At 40.1% G+C, this 26624-nt stretch overlaps 1 protein-coding gene across 1 annotated transcript in view; it reads left to right on the top strand.

Annotated features, from left to right (window-relative positions):
- Nucleotides 1–26624, top strand: part of wdr11 (WD repeat domain 11) — a 105375-nt gene that overhangs the window by 18250 nt on the left and 60501 nt on the right. Inside the window, exons 6-7 of the mRNA XM_049481546.1 lie at nucleotides 20634–20799; nucleotides 22993–23095. Of these exons, the coding sequence (XP_049337503.1) occupies nucleotides 20634–20799; nucleotides 22993–23095 (269 nt within the window). The remainder of the gene's footprint in view (nucleotides 1–20633; nucleotides 20800–22992; nucleotides 23096–26624) is intronic.

Below are 26624 nucleotides of genomic sequence, written 5' to 3'. Positions count from 1 at the left end.
GGGTAGCAACTTGGCTCCAATACAAACAAGCAAAAAAAGGCCTGTCCTGACAAACAAACAAAAGCCTTCTCTCAACCCTGCCCAGGTTGATAACTACAGACCGGTCTCACTACTACCCTTTCTCTCTAAAACACTCAAGAGAGCAGTTTTAAATTAGGTCTCTGGCTTCCTCTCCCAGAATGACCTCCTGGACCAGAACCAATCTGGATTCAAAAAAGGACACTCTACCGAGACGGCTCTGTTGTCTGTGACTGAAGCGTTGAAAACTGCTAGAGCTGCAGGCCAGTCCTCAGTGCTCATTCTGCTGGACCTTCGGCCGCCTTCGACACGGTCAACCACGACTTCCTCCTAACTATACTTTCAAACATGGGGATCTCAGACAATGTGCTGTCATGGTTTAGATCATACCTCACTGGGCGCTCGTTCAAGGTGTCGTGGCAAGGACAGCTGTCCTCAGCCCACTCCCTATCCACTGGGGTTCCCCAGGGTTCGGTACTGGGTCCCCTTCTCTTCTCAATATACACTGCCTCTCTTGGTCAGGTTATCCACTCACATGGCTTTTCCTACCATTGCTTTGCTAATGACACCCAGCTATACCTGTCATTCTCAACCAACCAAAACGGGCACATGTCACCCCGCTGCTCATTGAGCTCCACTGGCTACCAGTTGATGCTCGCATCAAATTCAATACTCTTACAATCGCCTACAAGGTGATGACAGAACAGGCTCCTTCCTACCTGCACTCACTTCTGAAGGCTTACGCTACCTCCCGGCCGCTGCGCTCCTCCAATGAACGTCGCCTCGCTTTGCCAAACACAATCCACACAAAGCAATCCAGACTGGTCTCATACAGAGTTCCCCAATGGTGGAACAAACTACCTTCCACTACCAGATCAGGAGAATCTCTCACTATCTTTAAGAAACTCCTGAAGACAGAGCTCTTCAAAGAGCACTTACTCTTCTAACACCTCTAACACACTAACTACTTCTAACCTCATTTCCTTCTTCCCCTCCTTCACTTCTCTATCCCTTTATTTCCCTTCGACCTCCTTCAAGCCCTATCTAAAAATGGGTTATCTAAATTCCTATTACTTTTGTACTTCCTTATTGTAAGTCGCTTTGGACAAAAGCGTCTGCCAAATGAAATGTAATGTAATGTAATGTAATGTAATTAGGAACGACTGAGAGAGCACCATCTTCAACACAGAGAGAGCATGGCCAATTGTGCTTTCTCAGACTCAGACAGAACGCAGCATTGTCCGCTGGCAATGCGCAGATCACAGTGACAGCTTTTTGACAGAAAAACTTACATGTACACTATTGGTAATAAAAACAAACAAACAAAAAAACCCCCACAAAAAGCCATTAATAAAACTACTCAGATTTTGAACTTTCATTACTGAAACAATAAGAGCTGTGTAATTTAGTCTTGTGTAATGTAAAACAACTTGTAGCATTCAGAAAACAGAGAGGTCCAGTGACAAAGGGTGGCGGGGAGGGATAAGCATGTAAAGTCTGTCCACATAGCAAACTGTAATCTTTAGGGACTGCACTCCCCTAAAACGATATCCTAAAACGATATCCAAGCTGTGCCTGAGCTCTTCCAGGATTGTTGCAATGTTTGTGTCAACTAACCTGGGATGTTGCAAACCATACATGAAGTATTCCGACATGTGTATCTTGTAGCTGTCCTCAGCATTCGTGTCCCAAAAACTTTCAACTTTCATATTGCCAGTCAACAAAACAGTTCTTAAAGTGTTGCCAGTTAGAACACTAACATTAATAAACTGTTGGAGGCTTCTTAAACTGCGACAGTCACAACATAACGTAAACACAACTATAATGCTTTGCAAACCTGCAAGCTGAACTACTCTAGTTAGTTATTAAAACATTAGAGCTGTGTAATGCAAAACAATTTGGGATGGCCAAAAAATAGAGTTCAGTGACAAAGGGTGGAGTGGAAGATTTAGTATGTAAAGTCTGTCCACCTAGCAAAGTTTAATCTTCAGCGACTGCACTCTTGCAGAGCAAGAACCACCAAGATCCATGAAAATCTTCTGCATCGCCTCAAAGGTGTACTTGAGTTCTTTGGGATATTCCATATTAATGGAGTACAGAAGACCAAACAAATACGCAAATGCTGTTGGCAGATCAGCAATATCCCGGAGAACAACAGCCTCTTCCAGTATTATTGCAATGTTTGTGACATCTGGCAGGGACGCTGCAGCAGCCACATCATCTTTCAGCAGAGAAACAATTCCAATCTTTACATATTTGGTGTAGTTGTCCTCAGCATCTGTGTCCTGAAATAAATAATAATAAAAAAATAATAAAATAAAATACATAAAAGGCACAGAAAGAACTAAGCAGACCTGCATAGGGAAAGGTACTTACCAGACATTTCTTCAGTAAACTGGATGGATTTTCCCGCAGAAAAAGTGGCAATCCCTCAAGAGCTGTTCTTTGTCGACTGGCAACAATATTATTCACCTGGGAAAAGAAAAAAATATATACAAAAAAAGAGAGCGTGTTTAGAGTTTACCGTATTAAGGAAACTCTAAATGTTATGAATATCAGCAGAAATACACTCAAGCACAGGGGACAATTAACAATCAGCCAATCAACCAAATTTTTGAATGTTGGTGCCTATTACAGTATTCACTGCATGTAACTGCATGTAATTTTACAGGAGAAGGCAAAAACCTACTCTGAACTTTTCTAATACAAAAACATTATTCTTCAATGGAATCTAACATTTTAGAGCACTACTGGCATATTCACACACATCACAGTCTAAACAGCTGTTTTAATTCTGTAAAATAAATAGAATGAATAAGTGGCAATGCAAATGTTCTTTTAACTGCAGCAAAAAAAATGCATACTGAACTTTGATGGAACAATACCTGTTCATCCAAATTCTCCAAAAGAATCTTCATTTCCTGCCCAAATGCCTCTCTTCGCCTTCGGTACAGCTTCAGGAGGGGTGCTGTATATTTGTCTAGCGATTAGATGGATGTAGATGGATGTTTGTGATTCGAAAGAACTCTCTGCAGATCTGCTTACACAAACAAACAAACAAAGAAACACAGAAAACTACCTGGTAAGTTTAAATTACTACAATGGATCATTAGATAACATCTTTAAATACCACAATTAAATTATATGATCACTTACCTCATCCTCATAAAAAAGCGCAGGCCACCTTTCCCTGATCTCTTCAACAAGTGGTTCAACCTCTACGACCTCCTTGCGCCGCAGTGAGAATGTTGCTTCCATCTTCTGACGAACAAGTGTTGCATCTATTCTCTTTTTCCGAGTTTCTTCAACAATGGAGACTCTTTCTTTCTCAAGAGACTCATCTGACTGGCCTGCTGGATGATCAGGTAAAAAGTTGACTTCTGCTCTTTTAGACTTCTTCATGCGTCCCTTCAGCCCTTCTACCTGACCCCTTTCTCTTTTGCGGTTGATATTTACTTCAGAGCATCCAGCATCCCGCAATTTAGCCCGGTAGTTGCCAAGTTTAAATTTAATGCTCATCATCCAGCCATCCCAACCTGAACCAGCACCAGGTTCTGTAAGACATGGATGTTTCTGTACCAGAGCAGATGCAACTGACTCAATCTCACATGCATCAGGATATGCTTTGATCTCAAAAATGGTCTGTGCAAGCTTGTTCAATATTTCAGACTTCATGTCTCTGCGGACATTCAATGGTTTCTTTGTCTCCTTATAGATCTCATTAGCCTTTTGCAGCCTAAGCTCAACATCAAGTGAAAATGTAGGCACATCAAAGGGGGAAGGCCACTGTGCAACATTTCGCAAGTTTGTTGGGCTTTGGATTGAACCAAATGAACTTGACCTACTTGCTGTGTCCAGAGAGGAGACTGAGCTTGCATCTGATATGTCCTGCACTGATGAAGATGGCTCTATTGCCCAAACTACCCTTAGGACAGCCTTTTCTGCTGGCAACTCGTCAATGCTGTGCAAGTTACACAGTGCATTATCAAAGTCTGGGTCTTCAAACTGCAACTCAAATCCTTTCTTTAGTTGTAACTTTTCCTCTAACAAAGTCTTCAATTGGTCCACAGACGTGGGTACCTCGATCAGCAGAAATCGCCTGACATTGGCATCAGAAATGTAAATCCGGAGCAACATTTTGAAGGTCAAAAAAAGAAAAAACTAAATAGAATCCTAAGAAATGACAATAAAAGAGAAAGAAACAGTGAGGGAAACTGGCAATTCACATCTACCATATAAATAAATAATTTTTGTCAAGAGGTTAAGGGTAACTTCCATGCTTCAACCTCTTTTCAAAAATAATTCACAAATGCATGTATGTACAAGTTTTGAAACCTCAATTATCTGAATTCTCCCTGAACCGCTATGTGTATCTACATCATAATCATCTGTAAGACCAAGACAGCTCTCAGAATGACAAAGCAAAATATTTACAAAGTTTTATTACATTTCTCTAAACTGCAAAGTTTTTACTTTTGTATTACTTATTAACAAGTCTAAGTGTCCAAAAAGTACACGACAACTACAACTACAAGAATACAGTGGGGGGAAAAAGGATTTAGTCAGCCACTGATTGTGCAAGTTCTCTTACTTAGAAAGTTGAGATATCTGTAAAGTCTGTAATTTTAATCATAGATACACTTCAACTATGAGAGACAAAATAAGAAAAAAAAAAATCCAGGAAATCACATTGTAGGATTTTTAAAGATTTTATTTGTAAATTATGGTGGAAAATAAGTATTTGGTCAGAAACAAACAATCAAGATTTATGTCTCTCACAGACCTGTAACTTCTTCTTTAAGAAGCTTTTCTGTCCTCCACTCGTTTGACCTCGTTATCTGTATAAAAGACCTGTCCACATCCTCAAACAGTCAGACTCCAAACTTAACCATGGCCAAGACCAAAGAGCTGTTGAAGGACACCAGGAAGAAAATTGTTGACCTGCACCAGGCTGGGAAGATTGAATTTACATGTTGGTGTGAATAAATTAACTGTGGGAGGGGAAGGCCATTGATAATCTCCCTCTATCTGGGGCCCAATGAAAGATCTCATCCTGTGGGGTCAAAATGATCATGAGAACGGTGAGCAATAATTCCATAACTACACAGAGGGACCTGAGGAATGACCTGCAGAGAGAACTTTTTGTTGAAAACTTAACTGGGCATGTTGGGAAGAAGAAGAATTCTGAGTTGCACCATACCTACTGTGAAGTATGGGGGTGAAAACATCGTGCTTTGGGCTGTTTTTTCTTCAAAGGGGACAGAACAACTGATCTGTGTTAAGGGAAGAATGAACAGAGTCTTGTATCGTAAGATTTTAAGCCAAAACCTCAGTGAGCATTGAAGATGGAACATGCCTGGGTCTTTTAGCATGCCAATAATCCCAAACACACCGTTCGGTCAACAAAGAAGTGGTTTTGTAAAAAGTATTTTAAAGTCCTGGTGAGGCCTAGCCAGTCTCCAGACCTCAACCCCATAGAAAATTTGCTCAGTGACAGCCCCAAAACATCACTGCTGTAGAGGAAATCTGCATGGAGGAGTGGGCCAAAATACCAGCAACAGTGCGTGCAAACCTGGTGAAGTCTTACAGGAAACGTCATTGCCAACAAAGGTTATGTAACAAAGTACTGAGTTTAACTTTTGTTTTTGACCAAATACTTATTTTCCACCATAACTTATAAATAAATTATTTAAAAATCCTACAATGTGTTTTCCTGTTTTTTTTCTTATTTTGTCTGTCCTAGTTGAAGTGTGTCTATGATGAAAATTACAGACATATCTCACCTTTTTAAGTAGAAGAACTTGCACAATCAGTGGCTGACTAAATTCTTTTTTTTCCCCACTGTAAATACTCTAATGAAGTAAGAACACTTTTGGTGTCACAAGCAGTTTAGTTCCAACTTTGTAAGCTGTCAGGGGGTGGAAATCATTTAACATTTTAGGATCAAGGACATGAATTTCACCACAACTGCTTTTTTGAATCTCAAAAGACCTAAAATGTTCAAGATACCAGTTTCTTGCAAAGGAATGGCAAATCATTGGGATCCACTACACAGTTCAAGATTTGGTAAAACTCTGGCAATCCACAACACTGTCCTGCAGAGAGGATCATGTCAGCCATATATCGGACTCCATGTAAATGAACATCAGATGAAAAAGACACTGTGGTTGTATTTGGGTATTTCCTCTGTATTGCTGACTTAACTTGTGCTTGCAAGGAACTAGTTGAAAAAACTTTTGCACTCTCCACATACAATGACTGTTTGAAAAGGTCATGACCATCTAGATGGTATGCCATCATTTGTTGGTGTTTCATGGCAAGTGTAAGAAGAACATTCTTGAAGTTGTGAGTATCATGCAGAACTTGAAGTAAGTAACTGTGCTTCGCTTCGAATCGCATTGTCCAAAGAGACACTAATGGCCCAAAACAACGAATTAACCAGGGGTAATGATCAACAAAGTGATGTTTTGGACGAAGAGTCAAATCAGGAAATGTTTGTCAACAAATTACGATGATCCAAGATCTTGCTCTCCAAGTAGAAGAGAGTTTCTTCTGAGAATTTAGTGGCGAGAACCATCTCTACAATGACTTTCAAGTCCATAAGAATCTCCCAAGATGGTTCATTTTCTGGGATTCTAGACAATTTCATGTGCATTCCCACTTAGGGTTCCCTTGAGAAAACTTGTTTTGGCTATGACTTTCGGTTTGTTAACCCTGTCTGAATTTTTGTATGGGAAGGACTTAATGCAGTTGTTCAATTGCTCTAACGAAATGAATCCTTTTGAAATTAAATCCTTTAAACACACAATCCGTTCAATGGGCACAATGCCCTCAAAAAAGTCATGGAGCACATCAGGAGGAAAACCTGTGACTGGATGGAAAAAAGTCAAATGCTTATTCCCTCTTCACACCATTAACGCTTTGCACACGTACATTACTCTGCACTTCCTTCACAAAAGAGTTGTGATCCTCAACAGTTCTTAATTTGAAATCACTGACTTCAGTAGATTTTATTTCATTTTTACTGATTAAACAAAATCTACAACATTTTTCAGTGTTGAAGCTTTCCTGAAAGCCTGCTAAACTGTGTGCTCCTAAGTTGTCAGCACAAACACAAAAGATTGTTCCCTTCAAATTCTGGTCCAGAGCAGGGACAAAAATGCCTGTCTGTTCTAAACACTTTACATCTTTTATAAGTGGGTCAAGAAACTTATCATACCCAAAGAGAGAGACATAATCTTTCTTCCCAAGAACAGCAAGCTGTATGGACTGAAGTCCTGAGCGATATTTGGCAGGCAGATTCAGAAGGACCCAATAAACAGCCACAATCTTATGAATTTTCCTTGATGTACCAAGCGGATTGCAAGCTTCAAATTCATCAATATATAATCCCAAAGAAATTGTCAGGTTACTCTCACCTAGAAGTATGTTTTGTTTATAGTAACAACCATCTTGGAAAGACTCAAAATGTCCACGGAAAGACTGTTGCCTGAATGAGATTTTATCCAGAAGAGCTGGGTGACGTAACAAGCGTTCAAGTGCTTGGTAAATCGACACATAAACAAAGTGATTTTTACGTGTCCTGTCGTAGAGATACTCTGTTGGCTCCACAACAGAAAAATGCTCTTTGAAAAACAAATTTCTTCTATAATCACTTGACAAACTCCCTTTCACTGATGTGGTCTGCTGGATAACATTGGTTTCAAAAAGAGCATTACCAATTTCCTGGAAAATTCCAGGATCTAGATCAACTTTCTGCTTGACCAATACTTCTTTGATGGTTTCAAAAGAAAGTACCTTTGAAAAGTACAAAATATCACGAAGTTCAATTATTTTCTGAATTGCATACTTGGAAACATGCAAAACGGTTTGCATGCACAGAAATAAAGATGCAAGTTTACGTTCAAGAGTTGCCCTATCAACACTCTCCAATTCACAGTTCACAGAATTAATAGCTTGATCAGCCTGAGAAGATGTACTTGCTTCTCCTAAATCCTCACTACAGTCTATTCTTGCCTCAGTGTTGAAATTTTCTTCAAGCTCAGTAAATACTGAACTTTTTATATTTCTTGCTGTGTGGGTTTTGTGTGTTCTACTTTTATGAGTAGAAAAATTTCTAAGCTTGTTGGTTTTGTATTGGCAACCTACAAATGGACAGCTCACTGTCTCATGACTCCTTAAATGCCCAAAAAGGTGACTATAAAATCTGCTTTCACATGTGTTTTTAAACTCACAGAGCTCACACTTAAATGTTGTGTTGATGTTACTGAGTGTTTGAGTGTGGAAACGTGAAGATGTAATTTTAAAGCACCTGATGTTTTGAAGGAGCAAACACAATCCAAGTAAAGGCAGGGCCACTTTCTCCCTGGACGGCCTTGTCCGTGTCGGAGCCGGTAATGCTTCAGTAAAATTACTCTTTTTATGAACTAATTTTATGAATATAAGAACGTGATGGGCACAAATTATAGAGCTATGGCTAATACAGAAACAGATACTGAGTGTGTTAATGGTAATCAGTGCAGTGTTGCAGAGCCGGAGAACAACACAGCGGGCAGTGGAGAGCCAGGCTGAGAACAACAGGAACAGGGCATCTCCATACATGTAAAAGAGATAGATAGAGAAAACAGAAAGGAAAGGAAGAGAAAAAAAAACAGAAGTTAGAAGGGCTGTGTAATAATTCTGAGTAGAAGGACAGGGCTGATTCCTGAAAGCTGGAACCACAGACGGACACATCCAGGAAGACCGGCCGGCCAGGCGTCTCAGCACATGTGAGAAAGATAGAGAGAGAGAACAGAGAGGGGAGGGAAGAAAAAGGGGTTAGAATGCTTTTATAAAACTCTGCTGGAGTGGGATGGGCACTGGTAGCAGCAGCTCAGGACATGGGGAGAGAAAGAGAAAGCAGATGATTAGGACAGGGTTTATATTTGCTGGACAAGCTGTAAGAGGAAGAAAATTGTAATGAGACATTACTCAAAAGCTTGAGCAAATAGAAATGTTTTGAGTCTAGTTTTAAAGATTGAGAGTGTGTCTGAGTCCAGTATATTAATAGGGAGGCTATTCCAAAGCTGGGGAGCTTTATAAAAGAACGCTCTTCCTCCTGCATAGTTTTTTCTAATACGCGGGACTAATAACAGGCCAGCGTCTTGGGAGCGGAGTGAACGCGGCGGATTGTAAGGAGTAAGGAGTTCCTGTAGATAATGCGGGGCCTGACCATTGAGGGATTTATACGTCAGGAGAAGTATTTTATAATCTATACGAAATCTAACAGGTAGCCAGTGTAGGGATAAAAGAATAGGTGTAATGTGATTGAACTTTCTAGCTCTGGTAAGCACTCTTGCGGCTGCATTCTGAACTAGCTGGAGTTTATGGAGTAATTTATGTGGACTTCCAGCCAACAACGCATTGCAGTAGTCCAGCCTGGAGGTTATGAATGCATGTACCAGCTTCTCAGTATCTTCCAGAGAGAGTATACTGCAGATTTTAGCTATATTTCTTAAGTGGAAGATTGCAATTTTGACTATGCTACATATGTGAGCATCAAACGAAAGAACTGGGTCAAAGATGACACCAAGGTTTCTCATAGTTTTACCAGGTATACCGTATTTTTCGGACTATAAGGCGCACCGTATTATAAGACGCACTATCAAAGAATGCCTATTTTCTGCTATTTTTCCATACATAGGGCGCATCGCATTATAAGGCGCGTTAAGTGACACTAGAAAGGGTGCCTATATCAAAGTGAACAGGGGTGGCGCCATGTTTTCCTTCCCCCACCGGGGGTGGTCGCTTGCCGGTGGAGCGTCTCAGTATACAAATCTAGCTATTTCAAAGTCAAACGAGTGCTGGATATTAATCTACACAGATTCCTCTCCTGAAAACTGTTTATTTGGGTGAGTAACGTGCTTCAGTTTATTTACAGTAAGCTTAGATTTCCAGATGTCCACTAAGGCTTGCTGCACCAGCGTTAGCATAGCTATCCGCTAGCACGCTAGCTAGTCACCTAAACTAGTAAAGTTAACCCAAACTTAAACGACAGCGTTACACTGAGTAATCCTGCGTGTTCTGGTAAGACAGTGAGATATTAGCTAGCGATTCGTCCCCCGTAGCTTGTTTTAACACGGTAAACAAGCAGATTACAGGCTGATAAAACTCACCTCTGAGAGAGTTAGCGCTTAGCATCTAGCTAAAGCTAGCAAGGCAAAGCAGGACAGAGTTACAGGCCGATAACTCACCTCTGAACGGTGAACGCTTAGCGATTAGCATCTAACTCTAATAATACTGCTCCAGCAGTATTAAAAGTGCTAAATTTAGAAAATACTGATCTCTGAACAGTGAAAAAGCTAGCTAGCTAAGCGGTTAGCATATAGCTATTGCTGCTCCAGCCTCGGAGCGGCACGGTTATGCAAGGAGTGTGTGTTTACTGTTACTTACACCTGACGGGTAAAATTTAGATAATACTGATCTCTGAACAGTGAATAAGCTAGCTAATGCTATTTGCTGCTCCAGCCTCGGAGCTGCACGGCTCTGGACTCTGTATAACGCTGCACGGAGTGTGTGTTTACTGCTCCTTACACCTGACGGGTAAAATTTAGATAATACTGATCTCTGAACAGTGAATAAGCTAGCTAATGCTATTTGCTGCTCCAGCCTCGGAGCTGCACGGCTCTGGACTCTGTATAGCACTGAAACTCTGTATAACGCTGCACGGAGTGTGTGTTTACTGCTCCTTACAACCTGACGAGTAAAATTTAGATAATACTGATCTCAGTGAATAAGCTAGCTAGCTTAGTGGTTAGCATCTAGCTAATGCTATTGCTGCTCAGCCTCGGAGCTGCACGGCTCTGGACTCTGTATAGCACTGAAACTCTCTATAACGCTGCACAGAGTGTGTGTTTACTGCTCCTTACAACCTGACGAGTAAAATCCATACAAAAGGCGCACCGTATTATAAGACGCACTGTCAATTTTTGTGAAAATTAAAAGTTTTTAAGTGCGCCTTATAGTCCGAAAAATACGGTAATTAAGTGACCGTCTATGTCTACAGTATTAACATTTATGTTTTTATCAATATTAGGACCTAATAGAAGGACCTCAGTTTTATCAGAATTAAGTAAGAGAAAGTTGTGTGTCATCCAATTTTTAATGTCTTTAATACAGTCTGTTATTTGATTTATACAGAGCTCCTCGTTGGGTTTAGCAAATATGTAAAGTTGCGTGTCATCAGCATAGCAGTGAAAGTTAATACCATGCCTACAGGTAATTTTACCCAGTTGTAGCATATAAAGAGTAAAGAGTAATGGACCCAGTATTGATCCTTGAGGGACACCATATTTTACTCTAGACTGATAAGAGCATTCGTTATTTAAGTAAACACACTGGAATCGATCTCTCGGATAAGATCTGAACCAGGTGAGGGCTGATCCTTTAATTCCTATAAGATTTTCTAACCTATCAAGTAGAATAGCGTGATCTGTGGTGTCAAAGGCAGCACTTAGATCTAGCAGTACAAGGATGGCATTACTGCCCCTATCAAGAGCTGAAAGTAAATCATTAGTTACACTAAGTAGAGCTGTTTCAGTACTATGGTTTTGTCTAAATCCAGATTGAAAAACCTCATGCATACTATTACTTTGTAGATACAAGCGCAGCTGGTTAAACACAATTTTTTCTAGGATTTTGGCTATAAAGGAAAGATTAGAAATTGGTCTATAATTAGCAAGCTCGCGGGGGTCCAGATTTGGCTTTTTGATAATGGGCTTAATGACCGCCAATTTAAGAGAATTGGGTACGTAGCACATGCTAAGGGATGAATTTACTATTTCTAGTAAATCTTTTTCTGTAACCGGGCTGAAACACTCTAGGTGTGTCTCAGAGCTGGAGCAGCATTCATCAATATCTATAAGTAAATTTTGGGGGTGATACTGAATTTTTTGTCTAATGCTATTAATTTTATCATCAAAGAACTTCATGAAATCATTACTATTAATGTTGACAGGGATAACGGAGCTAGTTTGTTTTTGACTGCCGGTGAGTTTAGCCACAGTAGTGAAAAGGAATCTAGGATTGTCTCTATTTTTCTCAATAAGCGATGAAATATACTGGGATTTTGTTTTAATTAGGGCTTTTTTGTAGTCTGTGAGACTATGCTGCCATGCTAGCCGGAAACATTCTAGTTTTGTGTGTCGCCATTTACGTTCAAAGTTACGAGCGGTTTGTTTTAATGTACGTGTGTGGTCATTATACCACGGTGCTAGCTTTTTATCCCTGATTTGTTTTATTTTTGTCGGCGCTACGCGGTCAAGGTTAGAGCGGAGCACAGTTTGTAGATTTTCTGTTTTGTGCTCGAGATCATGCTCATAGGACGGAAGGGAGATGGTTAAGTCGGGGAGTTTATTTACAAATTCATTAGCAATTGCGGTTGTTATTTTACGCTTGCTGATATAGCGGGGCGGGAGGAGGATATTTTGATTAAAAACTATTTGAAGCATAATTAGATAATGATCGGGTATTGAGTCATGTTGAGAAAGAGTAACTATATTCTCAGCCTCAATACCCAGTGTCAAAACTAAGTCTAATGTATGACTACATCGGTGAGTGGGGCCAATTACATTTTGTTTAAAACTAGGGCTGGACCCGAATATTCGGGTATTCGGATATTCGTTCGTTGAGTAGGTATTCGGTTTTTAATTTTGGTATTCGGATATTCGTTTTTTTTCTCCTTTCCAGAGTTCCACCTCACTCTAACCACTTCTGTTTTCGCGGGTCCCGTCAGAATATCTTGCGCGCGGGACAGAACTGAACTGTTATTGGCTGGAGCGGGAGTTTAATCCAGACGATGCGGGAGCAAATTAATAAATAGTTAAGAAAACTGTAATAATTGTAAAAAAAAAAAAAACCTAAAGAAAACTCTCAACGCGCAGGATGGACCGACACACACACGCACACACCGATGGTGTTTGGACTGGGGTAAGGAACGGGACCGCACTATGTGGCGGGCGGGCGCGGGATTAAAAGAAGCAATTTTTTTGCGGAGCGGTAACGAGACAGAAACGCGGGAGCGTGGAAGAGTGGGTTTAAAAATCAGTCTCGCGCAGACCTCTATTATACATGATAAAAAAAAATGCAGGCTCTTCGAAACTGATTTATATAATAAAACGTAAGGGGTAATGTGGCAACAGTAGGGGCTAAATCGGTTACAAAAGCCTGGCCTACAAAAATGATGTCTGAACGAATTTCCTCTTATCTAATATAATTTAAAATGGTTTAAAAATATAAAATAATTTCTAAGCAAACGAAATATTTAATATTGAGCTTATAGCCCAAGTGCAAAAATACAAAATCAGTAATACGGCTATGCCCTGCACAATGCTTAAACCGAAATAGACCAAGTACAATAACGTCATTAACAATGACTTTCCTCTACTCTAATATAATTTAACATGGTTTAAAATATAAAATAATTTCTAAACAAACGAAATATTTAATATTGAGCTTATAGCCCAAGTGCAAAAATACAAAATCAGTAATATGCCCTGCACAAAACCTTTAACCGAAATAGACCAAGTACAGTTTACAATGACTGTCCTCTAATATAATTACCAATGTTTAAGAATATAAAATACTTCCTGAACAAACGTTTTTTTTTGTTTGTTTTTTTAAGCAAATAGCCTGTGAAAACACAAACAGCAATTTACTGGGCTGGCTTGCACAGCGGAGAAACCGTGCAGCAGCCTCCTAGCCTGCTTACGCAGCGGATAAGCCGCGGTGTGGGGCAGCAGAAATTCCGGGATGAAAACACAAAGAAATCTGGGCTAAAAACACAGAAAAAATATGGGGGATAAAAACACCAAAAATCCGGGGTGAATATGTCTCGTCGGTCAGAGCAAATTGAACATTTTTCAGTGGATTAAAGGGGCCATGATTTGCTTTTTTTAATTTTTTTTTTTACCTCTTTTTTTAAAAACGAATATTCGAATATTCGCTTCGAATCAGTGCCGAATATCCGGAGCTCAAAAAACGCTATTCGGGCCAGCCCTATTTAAAACCTAGAGCATCTAAAACTGATTTAAATGCAATTTTTAGTGGATCCTGGTCCTTTTCAAAGTGGATATTAAAGTCTCCAACAATTATGATCTTATCAGAAAGAAGAATTACTGCTGCTAGAAAGTCAGCAAATTCACTAATAAAATTTGAGTATGGTCCAGGAGGACGATACAGTGTTATAAGCAGAAACGAATGCTGCGTTTTGGAAGCAGGAGATGGGCCTGCTCCTTTAAGACTAAGAACTTCAAACGACTTAGCATCCAATTGTGAGTTTTGAGATATACCTAACATTGAGTCATAGATTGTGGCAACACCACCGCCACGACCAGAGCTGCGTGGGTAACTGAAATAGCTAAAACCTGGGGGGGTAGACTCATTTAAAGTGATATATTCATCAGGTTTAATCCAGGTTTCACACAGACATAGTGCATTAAGGTGATTATCAGTGATAATATCATTAACAATAACTGATTTTGGTGCTAGCGATCTTATATTTAATAGCCCTAGTTTCATACGGACGCTGCTGGTACTCTGAGAGACGGATGCTGTTTTAATTTTAATAAGATTATTAAAACAGATTTTCTGAGTTTTTCAGTTTCGAGCGACACGGGGGACAGACACAGTCTCAATCCTACAAGGTAAAAATGCACTTGTATCTGAAAAAGGCACATAATTAAAACTCACAGCCTTATGCACAGGAAAGTGGCAAGATAACTCATTAGAACAATGTATATTACTAAACTGCCCATTACTTAGACCACTAACCTGGCCGGTATGACTGGTTAGGGCCAGTCAGTCCCAGCGTAGCACCGCCTCAATGTTACCAGAGAGGACGGTGGATCCCAGGCGGCTGGGGTGAAGCCCGTCTCGGTGGAAGAGGGCTGGACGTTCCCGAAAACTGTCCCAGTTGTCCACGTAGCCAACTCCACTAGCAGAGCACCAGTCCCGCAGCCAGCAGTGGAGAGCGTAGAGGCGGCTGAACGGCTGGCTCCCGCGGCGGTAGGTGGGCATCGGACCAGAGATGAGGAGGCGGGCGCGGGTCAGTCTGCGAGCGGTATCCAGAAGAGTGCGAAAGTGCTACTTCAGGACCTCACTGCGCCGGGTGGACGTGTCGTTGGTACCCACATGCAGGATGACGGTGCCGGGGTCCCCGCGATGCCGAAGCACCGTAGGAAGCCGCCGGGCGACGTCCAGGACCCGAGCTCCTGGAAAACACGACACTGCAGCATTACCCTTAGCGTTAGACACCTTTAAATGCCTAACAATGGAATCTCCGACAATGAGGGTACTGCCCTTATCTGTTTTCCTCGGGGCTGGGGGAGGTGAAGGAGGCGACGAGCTCAAACCTCAAACCGGTTTGCGGATGCAAAATCCGGCTGAGAAGGTAGGGGGGAAACCCGCATTCCTCGGCCGCGCTGCCGCTCCCAGGCCCCTCCCGGAACGGGGGTGAAGCAAACGACCGCCGGGGTCCGCCGCGCCGGCAGCACCGGGTTGGAGACGGCCGCGAAGGCGGCCTCGCGGGATTCCTCCAGCCTCGTCCTCTGCCTGTGGAGCTCCGACTGCCTCACGAGCAGGCGCTGGATCTGCTGATCCAGACAGACGAGCTCCTCACTGAGTGTCAGAAGAGCACGATCCTCCGCACACGCCATTACCTCGAAGTAAGCACAAAACACACGAAAAACAACTGCAAAAATCGAGAAATAACACAAAAATAATGGCTACCTGAGGGATATTATAAGTTTAGGAAGGTTATAAGACGGTTAAAAGTTACTAAGTAGTAGAAAACGTAAACAAATAGCTAAAACAGAGACGAGCTAAACAAACAGCAAGCAGGTACGCAAGCCGGAAGTTGCGTCACTCACCGCGTCACTCACGTTGACAGCATGATGAGGTCAATAGTCTCTATAATTGCTAGAAACTTCATTTTACCTATTGATTTTCACAAAAAACTGACCAATACAAAGGAAAAATACACAATACACAAATACACAAAAATGTAAAAAAATACAGTGTTTGAGATGCTCTGAAGAGGATTATGGATGGAAATTCAAGTGACATCGTAGTAATAATAGTGTCTCCACTCTGCCAATTCCATTGGTGGATTTCTCATTACTTTGGAATTCCCAATTTGTTTGTGTTCTATTATTTTTTGTTTGTTAAAAAAATATATTTGAGCATTGTGACCCGTTGTATCAAATATGATACAAATTGAAACTCATATTGAAATTGATATTTGAATTTTCTGTTTGTTTGTTTGTTCTAATGGACCCTTAAAGGCTCCAGTTTCAAAAAAATTGAATTTTCTGATAATTATTTAATGGTTTGGGCTTTACAGGGTTAAATACAGTGTCTGCTAGAAATATTAATGATTAAAGCAGCGTTTGAATGTTTAAATATCACAATTCCACACAAATTATCAATAAAAACACAATTATGAGCAGAAATATAATGAGTAATAAACAATGAGTTTAGGACATACTAAATACCTGGATTCCTAGCACGATGCTAACAAACTGCCAAGTTCATCCAAAAAAGCACAACACAACACCACAGCCTAAAGTGGAGAGCATCAAACATATTATTAGTATACGAACATTCGAGCTGTATTTACGAGTTAAGGGAGATAAACTTACAAAGTGGAAAGGTCTACTGCAGGACTGAACGGTACTGAACACTGGTTAGTGGCTCGGAACACTTAATAAACCAGGTAAACTAAAAGTCACTGTGGCTACAGAACAGTTCAACAGACTGGCCTCGGATGCGTTACAGCCAATGTAGCTAGCTAATGCTAAGTGTTACCAAGCCTTAACGTGTCCACACCGGTCTTACTGTACCGCCCAGCGCCGTAGTGTATGCGTTAAACCCAACGAAGCTAGCGATAGCTAACTAAGCTAGCGATAGCTAACGATAGCTAACGAAGCTAGCTAAGTGTTACCAAGCCTTGCCGTGTCCACACGGGTGCTAACACTTAGCTAGCTAGTTCGCTAAACTACACTGGCTCTTACACCGGCTGTGGATGCCCCGTTAGCCTAAATGAGTTTTCACCGGCGTTATTTTATTTTAATATAGTTATTTTAATATAGCATTTTATTAAAAACAGCGGCTTTTCATTTTTTATCGACATCTTGGTGTACACATTGAACATCGCTAACCCACCTTACCTTTAGGCAACTGCTGGGGCTAAATGATTCTTTATGTAAACCTACAACAGCTCTTGCAGACCGGGAAACCCTGTAGCAAACTACAATGGCGTAGTGCGCATGCGTTAACTAAACTTAGTTGGTACTGTGGTCAAGAAATGTAAAATTGATGTAAAAATCATGTAAAAATGATGTTGCATCAACAAAAAAAATGTAATGCGTTGGTGCTGAATTTGTTGAAAAAACTTAATATGGTAGGTTAACCTCACCAATTATTTTTTTTAGTTCAAATTACTTTCTTACTCTAGTTCAGATAACTTTTTGAAAGTTGGATTTTTTACAGTGTACTGATCTAACCAGCACAGCTCCATCCATCTGTTATCAAACCCCAGAACCTACTGATCTAACCAGCACAGCTCCATCCATCTGTTATCAAACCCCAGAACCTACTGATCTAACCAGCACAACTCCATCCATCTGTTATCAAACCCCAGAACCTACTAATCTAACCAGCACAGCACCATCCATCAGTTTGTAAATCTTGGTCAAATATGGTAAAACAGCATCATGTGCTACTTTGTATTGGTTTATCCCTTAAAAGTTCTACAAAATACATTTACATTTGTGGTTGTAAAGTGACAAAATGTGAAAAGGTTGTATAAATACTTTTGCGAGCCTTTTTATGTACCCCTTATGATTTCCTATTTTTTCTGCGTTTGTCACTCTTGGATGTTTCAGATCATAAACATATTTAAATATTAGTCGAAGAATCTTTAATGAAGGTTTTTATTATTAATGGAAAATAATCCAAACTTACTTGGCCCTGTTTAAAAAAAGTGTTTGCCCTGTAGTTAAAACATAACCTAACAGCAGTTTATCACAACCCTAACCCGAGTTCAATTTTTCTGATTATTAGGCCTGATTATTGCCACACCTGTTCTCAATTAAAAAATAACTTAATTAGGACCTGCCTGACAAAGTGAAGTAGATTAATAGATACTCAAAAGCTACACATCATGCCGAGATCCAAAGAAATGCAGGAACAATTAAGAAAGAAAGTAATTGAGATCTAACAGTCTGGAAAGAGGTTAAAAAAGGTCTTTGGAACTTCAGCAAACCAATGTGAGGGGAATTATCCACAAATGGGTGGTGGTGTGGAACAGTGGTAAAGGTTCCCTGGAGTGTCCGGCCAACCAATTACCCAAGAGCTCAAGGTGAGGTCACAAAAGACCCCACAACATCATCCAAAGAACTACAGACCTCACTTGCCTCAGTTAAGGTCAGTGTTCATGATTTTTACCAAAACGAAAACCACTACTGAGCAAAAAAAAATGCCAGAAAACATCTTGATGATTCCCAAGACATTTGGGAAAATAATCTGTGGACTGACGAGAGTTGAACTTTAGAAAGGAGTGTGTCCCATTACATCTGGCGTAAAAGTAATGCTGCATTTCAGAAAAAGAACATCATAGATACTAGTGCTGTAACAATACATCGATCTGTATCGATGCATCGAAACAACTATGAACGATACGATGCTTCGATTTGACGTAAAAACATCGATGCATGTGTTTTTCACGTGCGTTTAACCGGTTACTGCAGAAGCGCCGTCTTGCGGGTCGCCGGCGGTCCCGTTCTGACTACGTAAAGTAGAATGCTTCAAAGCGTCAAATATTCTAAACAGAGCGACCAACTAACCAACTCATATTCATTAGTACTACTTTAACTACCTGCATGCAAATTTACAGCCGTCTACATGAAACCAGTCGCCAGAAATCTCCACTGAAAACAGCCTGTTTTTGTACATTCTTTACATGAGGAACATGCCTCCCCAAAAAAAAGCCTTATAAAATATTATTAGTGTATAAAATAACATCATATTATATTATAGAAAATTCACTTACTATCACAGCGTCCACAATACAGCACTGAACCGCAGATAAAATATCCAAAAAGTCCTTTATTCGCCTGCTCACTTCTCCTCACAAACATGCTTTAGTTTCAGCGCAGCTGCAACGTAATACTCTCAAGCTACTAGCGACCACACAATGTAATGTTTTCACGTAAAGTTGTACGTGAATCCAAAGCTAAGGCTGTCTTCTTCTAGATTCTGTGGTTTTTATTGGTCCACAAACAACTACTTTTCTTGAGTGATCGTCTTTTGAACCAATGGCGTGAGCGCTGTATCACGTGGGTGTCCAATCTAATCAGGTCATAGCCTTTCTCCAGAAGGCTTCTCCTGGAGAGATTTTGAACACTTTGGAGACGCCTGGTGGACACCTAATATAATGCAGTGTAACTTTGCTTTGTGATATAAATTACAACTACTGAATCAGGAAATGTAGAGAATGATTGACTATTCCTCACCAACATCCATACACACATTGTAAACTTTTTTTTTTTTACATTTTCTTCTGCATTTGATGTTCTCAAATGGAACCTAAATAATGGAAATTAAAGTCTTGAAGTGAATTATTGTTTCAATTTAAGCCCTGAATGGTCATTGTGCTATATGTAAAACTTAAGATATTCATTGTTATATTGTAGTAGTGCAAACCGCATGAAAATGAGCATAAAATTGGATCTGCAGTCAGAGGTTTAAACATTGCATTGTTCCGCTCTGTGTTATTCTCCGCTTATTCTCCGTTACTCTCCGCTGCTGTTTGCCGAGCACATGTTTGAGTTAAGAGTTACACAATGCAGGAGCCCTCAGCAAGTAGAATCGTATCATATCATATCGTATTTTATCGTATCGTATTGTGACATAATTTGAGGTATTGTACATTATCGTATCGTAATGAATCGTGTGATTTACACCCCTAATAGACATGGTGGTTGTGGTGTGATGGTCTGGGTCTGTTTTGCTGTTTTAGGACCTAGAAGATTTGCTGTGATAAACAGAACCATGAATTTCAATTCCAATTTATTTGGTTTGGGCGCAAACATTTTCACACAGGGCCATATAGGTTTCATTTAAAAACTGCATTTTGTGTTTACTTGTGCTGAAACATTTCAGAATGACACACATGCAAAAAAAGAAAAAGAAATTATGAAGGGGCAAACACTTTTACAAACCACTGTATATACAGTATTTACAGCATCTGTCTGTCGTATATTACGCTGCATTTAAGCCCAACAGAAACAGCAGAAGACTATAGAAAATTGTTGATTGGTAAAATGGTAACATCACTGCATGAAGATGTACACCACAAGCATTGGCTTTATACTGTTTATATTGATATGGGAGAAACACACACACAACGTGGGATGCATAAGGGTTATCACGTTACATTTAACAAACTACTTGAAATGCTGTTCACTGTTCCTTTCACATGAAATCTGATGGAGCATTTCATGACTGTTGCTTTATGTAAGCTAAAGTCTGTGTGTGTGTGTGTGTGTGTGTGTGTGTGTGTGTGTGTGTGTGTGTAGGGCAGAAGCAGTGACTCTGAACGATTGTCTCCAGCTGTCCTATTTGCCATCAAAGAGAAACCACATGCTGCTGCTTTACCCGAGAGAGATCCTTATTCTGGACCTGGAACTCAGCCAGACTGTGGGAGTGGTGGCCATTGAGCGCTCTGGTGTACCCTTCATACAGGTGTGTAAAATGTGTTGTTTGGGGATTTGATTCTCATTAATGGAAACACAGCTGTAAAGTAATCTGATACATGGGGAAGCACTTTTAACATGAAGTATTGCTAGTGATGGATTAATCTATATTTTTTTCAGTTTCAATCTGATTCTGATTCTGACGCAACAACCAATTAATATTCCAAAAAATTAAACATTTTACTTGAATAAATAGTTCAAATTTGCTTCCTCAGAAACCAAGGCTGCTGTTGGTTCATGCTAAGATGTGGAATCTGGATCATTGATGCGTTTAATGTTACACCAAATCGTGGGGTGGAATCTGGATCAGTAAATGGATCGAGCCTGTCCATCCAATGTCTGAAATTCTTCTATGGGGAACCCAAAACCAATATAGAATTGGATCAGACTCAAGTAATAGATTTTATTTTAATCCATTCTTTTATTCAAATATACAGGTTTACATATTGAAAAATGCAGTAAAATGTCAAGATGCAGTATTGTCTTCACTCTGCGAGCAGGGTCAGCCATTATTTGTAGATAATTACCAGTCACCATTCATATTCGTGTAGCTCAGGGGTGGCCAATCCACGGCTCATGAGCCGCATGCAGCTCTTTGCCTGTTCTTGTGCGACTCTTCCATTCATAATTAAACAATATATATTTATATACATCTAAAATACATTTATGTATTTACTTTTGCTGCACACATGTATTTAAGTCAGCGCTTAAATATTTGTCGCGCTGGACAGTCTGTTGCCACGATGGTGCTACCTCTCGCCTCTCCCCCAGCAAGGAGCAAGTCCAAACATCATAATGCGCTTGCTTGACCCAGTAACCAGGCTACTAGCTGATCAAACGCCAAAACATGGCAGCTTCCAGGAAATGTATAGCCAAATGCAATTATGAAGATAAACTCAAAACCTTCTTGCCAGAGTGGGAAGTTTTACCAAATGTCATTATCATATTGTAAAGCTTTCAATCTTTAGCGCCACTACACACCAACATAAACCATGAGGTACCGCTGACAAGCTAACTACTAAAGTCAGTTTCCAAAGTTAACAAAAAGAATTGTCAAAAACGCTTACGCTTTCCTTCTGTCAGCTGGCATGGAATATCACTTGTGCTGAAAAGCCATACAGTGAAGGGGACTCTGTAAAAAGTTGTCTCGGCAGTGCTGAGATCGGTCAGCACTAGTGCTGGTATCTGTCAGCACATATTTGTGTTGATTCATTTACCTGTGGCTCCTGGTTCTAGTGAGGTTGGCTACCCCTGATGTAGCTCATTCTAGGTGTCACCCTGTTGCTATGTAATGCTGTGACTAAACTCTGTGTCTCTCTCTCTCTCTCTCTCCCATTCTCTCTCTCACACACTTATTTATGCAGGCTCTCTCTGTAAAAATGTCAGTGTTTATAGTATTATAAAGTGCTCGTCAGGAAGGATATTTGCATGACCAATGTTCGCACAGTGTCTTTTCTCAAACTCTCACACTTCTACAACAGCTCCCTCCAGAACCTGTTTCCTTTAACTACTACTCACACACTGACATTCTCCTTTCACTTGTGTGTTATGATACATATGTATCACAATAGGGTCTAACTGATTTAGCATTTGCGAATATTTGCTGATATTGAAGTTAATTAGTCCCAACAATTTGGCAACGATATTTAGCATCTAATTGCAGTTCAAATTAGTTGGAAGGCATTTTTGTGATACTAGATTGATCTTGCCCTTCACACGCTTTAGGTTTCCAATGCAAATACAAACCAGCCCCAGACTGGATATTTACAAAGCTTTGAAATTTATATCACCTGGCCTTTCCTAGCGATGGTTTTAAACAAACCATAACCCTAAATGGTCGTGCAAAGGAATGATGAGTAACCCGGTGCTAATATTGTAACCAGCAGTAATCAAACCATAACTGTCATAACATGACATTTTAGTTTCTTTTGAGTAACAAAAATATTAAATATGAACTTCTTGGTATTTTTGAGTATATATATATAGACAGTGTAGATTATTGAAACTACATTCCACATCCTCCACATGTGTTTTGATGTGACTGCTTTGACTTGTTTTAGCTTGTGGGTTTCAGTGAAATTTCTAATGCCTTGGTTCTGAGTGGATTAGCTGAGGAAATTTTAACTGTGTATCGGTGTGTATGAAATGTGATTAAAAAAGATGTGCGATCTCCTGCCTGCAGGTGATCCCATGTGCCCAGAGGGATGTTCTTTACTGCCTGCATGAAAATGGCTGCATCACATTGCGTGTCTGCCGCTCCACCACACCGCTGTCTGAGGAAACAGGCAAGACTGCCCAGACCCACCTTTACCTCCTACCTCTTATGACCCCCCCCACCCTTATGACCCCCCCCCCTCTTTATTTACATAAACTTGCACCAGATTAAAAAAAACAAGTAAGGTATATTACAAATTCCATATTAAGACATATAGTACCCACTTTATTGTTATTGGTATTTAACAAGTATTACCAGTCAATAATAGTTAGATAAAGGTATTATTTAGCAGTAATTACAATTTAATGACAAAATGCAAAAAACAGAGAAATTCTGTTTATTGTGCTTTGTAATGGACCAACCTAATGGTTCTCAATCCTGGCTTTAGACCCTCTGCCCTGCAGGATTTTAATATATTTCCCATATTCTCCTAATTCCATTGAACATCTCAACAGACATACAGCCAAAGCAAAGTGCAGTGTTTTATAGCTGTATAGTGCGTCATATCAGAGAATGCTGACCGTATTATATGCAGCATTTTCACAGTACTACATTATTAACCTAAAACCATAGGGAGAAAGGAAATAGATCAACAGTATATCAGATGGGATTTGGTGTAGAGTGTGGTCCTGTGGCCCTGCTAAATAAATCTTAGGATTAAAGTAAACTACAATATTACTTAAAATAACTTAATCGTTACTTGGAATAAATTGCTCAGTCTTTTAAGTTTTTATTAATTTGGCTCATCATTAGCAATGTTGCATTAATAGTAAGTTATGTGTCTGTCTGTATACACCACTCAAAATAGCATCAACTCATTTATGCTCTCCCTCACGCACCATGTGGCCTCAGTTACTCGACCCTGCCACTTTGCGCTTTATAACATCATAAAAATTCTACCGTTTCTGACGCAACAGGCCACCCAACTCCTGGTACAAGCGGTCGTCATCTCACACCTCGACTACTGCAATGCCCTGCTAACTGGCCTCCCGGCCTGCGTAGTAAAACCACTCCAAATGATCCAGAATGCAGCAGCACGTCTGGGGCCTCATGTACTAAGACTTGCGTGGACTTCCTACTAAAATGTTCCGTATGCTCAGATCTGAAAAGTTCCGTACGCACAAAAAAATCCGGATTTATCAAACCGTGCGTAGGCAGAATTCCACGTACTTTCTCTTAGTACATCACAATCAACTTGAAATCAAGCGCAAATGCACGAAAGCATCACACTTGCCACGACTCCTCCCTCAATTACGCAGAGTATAATGTTATTAGGGCCCGAGCACCGAAGGCGCAGGCGAAGCCTGCACCGGAGGTGCAAAGCCCTATTGTTTTTGGTCCGTTTATTATTATTATTATTATTATTATTATTATTATTATTACGCTTCTTGACCCTTTCGCTCATTTTTGAGGCATTTCTGATATGGGAAAACTCACGCATTTTGGCACAGGCCTCAAACTTGGTGAAAATGTAAAATTTCCATAGAGCATTGACATGGGCGTGGTTCAGGAGCTCCATAGCGCCCCCAAACGTCGGCATTGGCCGGGATGAAGTTTGTCCAATGTGCACCAACTTTGGTACACTCATTGACCTTTTCATAAACAACAAGAATCACTAGGTTTTATTTGACTCCACCCAACAGGAAGTCGGCCATTTTGACAGGAAGTTTCAAAATAAAAAGTTTCCCGCTGGGTTTCGGAGTGGTTAGGATGTTTGAAAACTCCTAAAATTTTACAGAGCTATTTGGCTTAGGCCAAACTTTCACCGTAAATTAAAATTTTGTATATTCGTGTTTCATCAGCTCTCTAGCGCCACCTATTTCATATGACATTTTTGGAAAGCGCTCAGCCTCTTGATAATTGGCAGATTCAATAAGGCCTGGAAGTGACTTAGATATATATTGTCATTTTTGTCGTGTGTAGCTAGATGACTCTACAGCGCCCCCTATTTGGTTCGGCTAATAAATTAGCCGTGGCCTTCTCAAAAATTCTCAGATATTCTCGATTTTTGACAGAAACATAGACAAAATGATTCTGCACATATTAGCAATCGGAATGCATTAGCTCCGCCCAACAGGAAGTCGGCCATTTTGGAATTTGTGGAATTTTTACATATTTTTCACAAACTCATTCGAACTCCTCCTAGAGTCTTTGTCAGATTACCTCTAAATTGTCAGTGGATAGTCCCCAGACATACATGGTGATAAATTGCGAAGGAATAGTCGATAGCTGAAACGATGACGTAATGGCTGGCAATTAATTTAATGGAGACGCAACACTAGACCAAAGTGAAACCATGACACGGTCAGAACACACATGATTGAAAATTCATGAAACTTGGTAAAAACACAAGAGACATCATAAGACACGTTTTTAGTATTGGTAAGACTGACTCCGCCCAACAGGAAGTCGGCCATTTTGAAAAAAGTGCATTTTACACACATTTTTTGCATACTTTGTCAAACTCCTCCTAGGGAATTCGTTGAATACTCTCGATATTTGTCAGCAATAAACTACTAACAGACCTGATGATAAATTGCGAAGGAATAGTCGATATCTTAAACGAGGACGAAATGGCGGACAGTTGAGTTGCTGGAGATACCCCTTTAAAACAGGAAGTGAATACATTCTGGTGTTGGTAGGTGTTTGAGGAGGTTAAAAAGTATGAAAACTCACAAAACTTTACAGGCCTGCTTGTTTTACGTGGTCCTTTGGTCTGAAATTGAAATTTCATATATACGCATTTCATTGGCTCTATAGCGCCACCTAGGTTTCAATGCATATTTGACATTACGGGAATGCTCAAAACCTCTTGAAAATTGACAGATTGCATAAGACCTAAAAACACTTTACAAATATTTGGACAATTTTTTCATGTATAGCTAGCAGACTCTACAGCGCCCCCTAATTCGTTTGTTTAATAAATTAGCTGTGGATGTGTCAAAATTTGTCTAATCTTCTCAAATTTGGGTAGGATCGTAGATAGTATGACCCTGCACATATTTGCAATTGGCTTGTATTAGCTCCGCCCAACAGGAAGTCGGCCATATTGGAATTTGTAATATTTTTACAAATTTTTCACAAACTAATTTAAACTGCTCCTAAAGTCTTTGTCAGATTACCTCTTATTTCGCTGTAAATGAACAACAGACATATTTGATGATAATTGCCAAAGGATTATTTGATCGGTAAAACGGTGACCCAATGGCGAGCAATTGAGTCACTAGAGACGCAACACTAAACCAAAGTGAAACCATGACATGGTCAGAAAACAGATTATTGAAAATTCATGAAACTTGGCAAAAACACAAAAGACATCATTACACACATTTTCAGCATTGGTAGGACTGACTCCGCCCAACAGGAAGTCGGCCATTTTGAAATATCTGCATTTTACACACATTTTTTGTGTACATTGTCAAACTACTCCTAGCAAATTTGATGAATTCTCTTGGTATTTGGTAAAAATAAACATTGAACATATCTGATGATAAATTGTGAAGGAATAGTCGATATCTTAAACGAGGACGAAATGACGGACGGTTGAATTTTTGAGATGCCACCTCAAAACAGGAAGTTGACACCTAGGTAATGCAAGG

Source organism: Astyanax mexicanus, chromosome 7 (genome assembly GCF_023375975.1).
Source record: "Astyanax mexicanus isolate ESR-SI-001 chromosome 7, AstMex3_surface, whole genome shotgun sequence".
In the NCBI taxonomy this organism is placed as follows: domain Eukaryota; kingdom Metazoa; phylum Chordata; class Actinopteri; order Characiformes; family Acestrorhamphidae; genus Astyanax; species Astyanax mexicanus.
The sequence above is the reverse complement of the archived record's forward strand: the minus strand, read 5'-3'. Positions and strand labels throughout refer to the sequence as shown.